The sequence below is a fragment of the Montipora capricornis genome, chromosome 2 (assembly GCF_036669925.1).
Source record: "Montipora capricornis isolate CH-2021 chromosome 2, ASM3666992v2, whole genome shotgun sequence".
NCBI classification, from domain to species: Eukaryota; Metazoa; Cnidaria; class Anthozoa; order Scleractinia; family Acroporidae; genus Montipora; species Montipora capricornis.
This window is the reverse complement of record NC_090884.1, coordinates 19,853,741-19,861,240: the sequence shown is the minus strand read 5'-3', so window position 1 is coordinate 19,861,240 and position 7,500 is coordinate 19,853,741. Positions and strand designations below refer to the sequence as shown.

Genomic DNA, 7,500 nt, shown 5'->3' with positions numbered 1-7,500 from the left:
CTTCACTCAGTGATTGGTTCAAAGTTCTTACGCCACTTTTTCAACCAATCAGAAGTGAAACCAATCAGAAGTGAAACCAAAACCAACGGTAGCTCACACTTTTGATTGGTTTGCTGGATTGTCTCCGTCCTTTTTGATTGGCCAAAGTAATTACTTTGGTTTTGGTTTTACGACACTCATTTGAAAACCGCTCTATTACATGTAGCATAATTACGTAAGTGATAGTGAAAATTCTCTGTGCTGATCTGTCAAGGTGACAGACAAAGAAATTAATAATTATTATTGTTGTTTTAAAGAAAATTATGCATATTTTTCAAATAATCACTTATGTAATTATACTAAAACAATAATTAATTTTTCATTCACCTCAGGCTCATTAGATATTGGTGAATAAAAGCCTTCACTGATATTCACCTCACATTTAGCGAATTAATGTTAAATATTCAACTTTCAAGCATAGCCTGATTGTTTTTACTTTAGTCTATTTATGGATCCAGTTAATGATTAACATTTGGTAGTGTAAATATGTTTCTCTTTATATTTTGTAGAATTACAGATGCTCATGATGCAGACATCTAATCTGAATTCCCCCTTGGGAGCAAGTGGTGTTCATCCCTCAACACAGCCTCGTGAACAAGCAGGAAGTGACATACTGGACTCAGAGGTGGAAAAGATCCAACTTGATAAGAGCAACATCCTACTCCTTGGGCCTACTGGCTCAGGTACAAAGATACTAACTACATACATGTAGACTTCAGGAATTCATTATTATTGAGTTGACCTGTAGAGCACTTAGCATACAGGGAAAGGAGGGAGGGGAAGGGATTTCATTGTTAATACGTTGCTTGGACCTGCGTGGCTTCAGATAATAATTTTATTATTATGGTCCACTTAAGGGCATTTGTGCATTTTGGATAACAACGATATTAAATTTCTAATTTCTATCCAGAGCATTTAAAATTATTTTGGATTATACTGTAAACCTTAGGGTTATTGCCACTACTGTAATGAACTTAAGACCCAAGAATCACTTGCATTGTAAGACCATGTAACTTTTACCTACTGTAGTCTACAAATTTTAATTCTTCATTCGCTGAGCTGCCATGACATACACTGTACTTCTGTTTCACCCAATTTTCCAAAACAATGAAGTAAGAGCTTCAGTAACAGTGCTTGATAGTCATAGGAGAGAATGATTTGTAACTACATGTACTAACAAAAGCCTGTACATGTAGCTTTAAATATAATAACTAAATTACCGTAAGCTTCTCTTGTATCTTCTAGGAAAAACTTTGTTAGCACAAACTATAGCTCGATGTCTTGATGTTCCATTTGCAATCTGTGATTGCACTGCCTTGACACAAGCTGGTTATGTTGGAGAAGACATTGAATCGGTCATTGCAAAACTCTTGCAGGTTAGCCTCGTGCAGTAATTAACAGGAGTTATTCTGCTCTTTGCCTGTAATAACAATAGAAATAGTAAAGCAGAAGCATCTTCAATCAGGATGTTTATGTCGAAAGGAGAAAGGAGAAAGGTTTCGGCGAGCGGAAAACAGTGAAAAAAACATTCTGACTCCTTGGTTTAGTACTCTCTTTTGAATTTCTTGATATGTTGTGGTGTTAAAAATTGCCATGTCATGTCTCTGATTGTTTTCTACTATAGTTGTGGTAGTTCAATTTTATCCCCTTGAGTTTTAATTTTGTTTTAACCAGTTCAAAATTTTTGAACCAGTTTAAATTTTTTAGACTGGTTTATTTTTATCAACTGTCAGAAATTGCTTTTTTCCTTTTTTGGGGAGATGTACTGTACAAATGTAGTTAAAAACAATCGCTTGTGTTTTGGGGTGTTCTAAAAAAGAACTAGACATTTCTTTCCTCCGTTCTACTTCTGTTAACCCTGCATGATCTTCCCCACTGCCTTAATTTTTTATCCAATCCAACCTCTCCTTCACAGAGATCTATCCCCCTTTACCTTCCACGTAGCCCCCACCTGGATGACCGCAGATACCCAACCCTTCTACAACACTTCTCACAGACATTTCGCACTTCTCAAGATTTTGCTTTTTACTCACCCAAACAGGAACTTGAAATCCCTATCTCTGGATCTGCAGCCCACTCTCTTATCCACGTTACCACACAAGCAACTCATGCAAATTTAACAAATACGACACCTGAAACTTTCAGGTGTTTCTAAGAGACAATAATTAAATTCTCTAGTTAACTGCAATGATCATTTTTCAATGTTGTCAACATGTATAATGCGCACTTAAAAAATGTTTTTCTTTCATCCTTGGGAAAAAATGTTGTTTGGATCTCATCTTTGGTATGGTTTGTGCTTTTAACTAATTATTTACCTCTTTGTTGTATTGCTTTCCTATTGTAGGAAGCAGGTAACAGTGTTGAAAGAGCCCAGCAAGGTATCTACTTGGTTACAGTACAATATTTGAAAATTATTTTCATGCTCAAATATGATCAGGTTTAGCCAGTTTGTACTGACTTCAAAGCACAAACATTGGCTTTTTTAGATGTCCAGTACAAATACGGAAGTAAGGCAGACTCGTTAAATGTGGTTCAATCAATCATCTTTAGTTTAATACATGTGAATTCTACTCTAATCTGACTGAATAATGGGCATTTTTCTGCACGTGGCGTTGTCATCTAGCATTCCCGTTCTTTTGCTAAATCAATCTAATGTGTCTAGGACATCTTCGATGTCCTCTATTGCTTTTGTCCAGAAATGCTGGAAATTAGGTGAATGCTTAATTTTGATATACAACAGTTACATACTGTAAAGAGGACCATCAAGAACCCATTGACTCCTAAATTCCTATTCCCCCAAATTGACAAGTAAAATTGTCTGGCATTAGGCAGAGTAAAATCCATCAAGTCTCACTTCTAGCAGTCAAAGGGTTATGTTTATGCATTTCGTACCTATTTCAATCCTATTTTGCTTGCCAATGACATGGTAAGGTATGTTTCCATTTGTCGTGATTAGGAATTGTGTTCTTGGATGAAGTTGACAAGATCAGCTGTGTTCCTGGAGTGCAAAATCTGAGAGATGTTGGTGGAGAAGGAGTACAACAGGTACAGCTGTGGCACCTGGCCACCTTTATACTAAGTAACCTCGCCTTTGAGTAATCTTAATTAATAATTATTCTGGTCTCAACTTGTTTATTAAAAGATCTACAGTGTAAAAATTGGAAAGTGGAAAGAGATTTGAGAGTTTGAGTGGCGCCACGTTATACTGTGGTCAGTAGGTATTTCAGCAGTTTCTGCAAACAATACTTCGTCACTGTTAAAGTGTGAAGCTTATTTAGCCAAGAACAGAGAGCTCTACTCACTGGGGAAACTTAAAATCAGATCAGATCATATCAACTGTTGTTGTTCTTGTGTTTTTTTTTAAGAGAGGGGGAAACCGGAACGAGAAAAACCCCATGAAGCAAAGAAGATAACCAACAAATTCGCCCCACATGTAGGGTGATGTGGCAGCTCTCGTAACGTATGATGTGATTGCCTCGCTACTCTACCCAAAAGCAAAAGACGAAACAATAATAGTAGAAACAATGACTTAGACTTCAAAACAATAGAAGCTGCTCACAATACCAAAGAACAGCAGGTTACGAGAGCTGCTTCACTACTGCACATTATGACATTGAGTCTGGGAATCGAATCCCGGCAACATTGGTGGAAGGCCAGTGCTCTCACTACTGCGTCAAACTCTTGCCTGATGCACAAATCTGGAAATATGATAGATGTCTTACTGATCTCCTTTCTTGAGCTGGGTCGTAAGTTACGGTGCCATTGGGGAGCTTAAGCAACGCCAACGGCGACGGCAACGAGAACGTCACAAATTTGCATATCTAGTGGGTAAAAACAATAGCTTTGCACGCCCTGCTCGTGCGTTTTTCACTTTTGTCCAGTCCGTTGCCGTCGTCAGCAAAACAACAACGTGAAATAGCCAAGTTTTTCGTTTTATGAAGAACGTCAGCACTTGAGGATAAATTTTCATTTTCTCGCCTAAAATGAAGTGCCGTTCCGACTGGTCTCATCTTTGAGGAATTACCACACCCTTGTCATATTAAAAACGTTGAAATAGTCACGAAGCGATTAAAATAACGCAAATTTATATTTTGAGATGACGTTCTCGTTGCCGTCGCCGTTGTCGTTGCTTAAGCTCCCTAACAACTCGTGTCCTCCCGACTACGCATAAATTTATTGTAAAAAACGAGGGCAGAAACTTTCAGTTGTACCCACAAATTCGTTTAGTACGAGGTGTTGATCAGGCCATCTTATTTCCATTCAGGGCTTGTTAAAGATTCTTGAAGGCACAACAGTCAATGTTCCTGAGCGGAATTCGCGCAAAATCCGAGGCGACAGTGTATCAGTGGATACTACAAACATCCTATTTGTCGCATCTGGAGCCTTTAATGGACTAGATAAAATTATTAAGAGAAGAAACCAAGAAAAGGTAGATTTAAGACCTTAAAGGAAATTTAAGACTTGCAGTACCTGATAAGTACTTTGACTTTTACAACTTGCATCTTGTAAAACTACAGGCGCCCCAAGCTCAGTGTGATGGAAAGCCAACTAAAATATTTATAAGGATTTGGACGAGAATCCCGATAAAAGGCTTTAGAAGATAATTATCTGAAAAAAATTCTCAATTAGAGCGTTTTTCAAAAGAGTGTCGTAAAACCAAAACCAAAGTAAATATTTTGGCCAATCAAGGTGGACGGAGACAATCCAGTAAACCAATCAAAACTCGAAGTAATTACACGTAGCTGACACAAAGCGCGAGAAAATGTGCACGCACGAGTCACGATTGGTTTTGGTTTCACTTCTGAATGGTTGAAAAAGTGGCGTGAGAACTTTGAACCAATCACTGAGTAAAGTAATAAGCAATTTACTAATTACTTTCGACACTCAATTGAAAACCGCTCTAAAAAGCTTAACTTTATTGCCATTGTAGGTCGCTACCTTCCTGTGTGGTTATTTTTTAGATCCGATGCGATTTGAGCCATTTTCAGTTTCTCGGTTGTTTTATTATACCGTTGACAATCGAGAAATTGAAAAATGGCTCAAATCGCATCGGATCTGGAAAATGAGCACACAGGAAGAAGCCGGCGACCCTCAATGGCAATAAAGTTAGGCTTTTTAATTGAGAATTTTTTCATATAATTATCTTCTATTAAGCCTTTTATCAGGATTCCCATACAAATCCTGACTGTATTTTAGTTGGCTTTCCCTCGCTCTGAGCTTAGGATGCCTGTGGTAAAACGTCTCGCTTTTAACTGAATATCCCATATATCCAAGAACAGGTGAAAGGCTTACGCGATTCTGTCTAGGTATTTTCGACGTGATAATCAATTTGTATGGCAATTTTATGAGACCTAACATGCCAACCAATTTGCTCTCGCAGCCGTCTTTATAGCAAAACATGTGGTGATTATATATATAAGAAATTTTATGAAAGCAGGCACCTTATTTTCAAGTGAGAACATAAAATGTCGCCCTTGCTGCCGTCTGCTTGGCAGCAACTAACAAGCAACAAGCTGTATTGGAAGCGGTGAATGCCGGACAATTTGCCCCACAGACAATTACCCTAGCCTAGTATCACCCGACACCATATTATTGCAGGAAACGTGGCTCTTTGTTAATGAGCAGTTATTTTTTGAAAGAATCGAGCCTTCGTCACGAATTTTCAATTCAAGTTTTATTTATAACAGTGTGTTGTTGTTTGACTCAGGTTATAGGTTTTGGTGCCCCAACAAGTGATAGAGGCTCCAAAGAGAAACATCTTGACATCTTCAAGAACTCGCAACCAGATGTGAGGGATGACAACGCTGAGCGGGACAAACTCCTTAGCGTGGTTGAAGCGCGGGATCTGGTGGAGTTCGGGATGATACCCGAGTTCGTGGGTCGACTTCCTGTGGTAGTAAGTCTGCATTCGTTGGATGAGGATTCACTTGTCAAGATCCTGACTGAACCGAGAAATGCACTGGTTCCACAGTATCAAGCACTCTTTACCATGGACAAGGTTGGTGTTGTCAAAACCATTTTTTTCAAAATTATCCTTTGTTCTTTTAGATTATTGGTCATTTGACATGGAAACTTCCTTTTTAGTGTCAGTTTTCCAACATATTGTATTTCCTAGGTGGAGCTAAATCTCAGCCCAGAAGCTTTAAAATTGATTGCTAAACAAGCATTGGAAAAGAAGACTGGAGCTCGTGGTTTGAGAGCCATACTTGTAAGTGGTAATATGTACATTTACAACCTCGGGAAGATAATATTTCTTACCTCTCCCTCCTCAGTTCCATCTTTTCCCTCGTGTTCCCTCGTACGAGAGTTTAAACTTGTTTATCGTTTACGTGTTTTCTCGGAAAAGTGGTTTAATATGCCGGGAGTAGTCGCTTGAGTGGTCTGAACGGATAGTTGGTTTAGATCAAGGATAGATTACACCACTACAATAGATCGTTCTCACGTGACGTCACGAAAACTGTCACCGTCATATTAGTGTACCACCGGGAAGTGGCACACCGATGTTCTGTGTCTACATTTTGACGTCATCCGTCATCTAATACTGAACAGAAGCTTGCCAGCTTTGAATATATTTGTTTTACGTCGTATGATCAGGAAACCAAGTTTTAATTTTGACATTATATGTCCGTCTGCCGGGATTATTTACCAGGGGCGGGTTCCTGAAAGGTGTAATAACTCTATTCCGGGGATAAATTTTCCGGAATAAGGCACATTTATCCCTGGAACAGAGTTATGACATCTTTCAGGAACTGGCCCCTGATAAATACGTAACTACATTCATGTACATACTTTATTTAAACTCGAATAAATTGGAACTTGTTAGGCTCCTAGCATAAAAAGGTAATGTCGAGTTAACAAAATGAACGTTGGCTAAGAAATAAGAGGATCTTCGTAACAATGTTTAAATGTTAAGAATTAAAAAGTAAATCAATTCACTGATACAACATAATTAATAAAACATGGATGGTATGGACGCAACAGGATGTTTAAGGATCGAAGTACAACATAGGTCACACGTTAACGGCACTTTCGCCAGGTTTGAGTGTTTCTCTGAATATTATAAAACAGTGAGCCATTCAAAAATGGCTAAATGTGAACCTCTGTGTTCGTTTTAGTTTACTTGTCGTTACTGCTTTAGGGCGTTTACAAAAACCCTACGATGGTGTCCTTCGAGCAGATCAGAAAGAAGTACACAACGAAATACATACAAACTTTTTTTAAGAACACAGTAAAAACTTCACTTATCATGCAATACCTAAAGTACAATAAAAATCGGTCCTTAGTCGAAGTTATCAAGATAATGTTTTACAAGGTGGGCACGTGGGAGCCTAAACCTTCCTCTCCATAACGTATAATAATATTGCAATATATATTAATATTGAGAGTTACGAATAGAAAATAATAAGGCACCGTCCTTAATCGATCTTGCAAGATCCATGATCTCCTCAGTGAATGCAGTTG

The 7,500-nt window shown here is 38.3% G+C and overlaps 1 protein-coding gene across 1 annotated transcript in view; it reads left to right on the top strand.

The window, feature by feature from the left end:
* LOC138039035 (ATP-dependent Clp protease ATP-binding subunit clpX-like, mitochondrial) overlaps positions 1–7,500 on the top strand; it is a 16,628-nt gene that overhangs the window by 7,726 nt on the left and 1,402 nt on the right. The window contains exons 5-11 of the mRNA XM_068885190.1: positions 549–722; positions 1,285–1,415; positions 2,384–2,417; positions 2,996–3,084; positions 4,304–4,468; positions 5,747–6,037; positions 6,155–6,247. Coding sequence (XP_068741291.1) covers positions 549–722; positions 1,285–1,415; positions 2,384–2,417; positions 2,996–3,084; positions 4,304–4,468; positions 5,747–6,037; positions 6,155–6,247 — 977 coding nt within the window. The remainder of the gene's footprint in view (positions 1–548; positions 723–1,284; positions 1,416–2,383; positions 2,418–2,995; positions 3,085–4,303; positions 4,469–5,746; positions 6,038–6,154; positions 6,248–7,500) is intronic.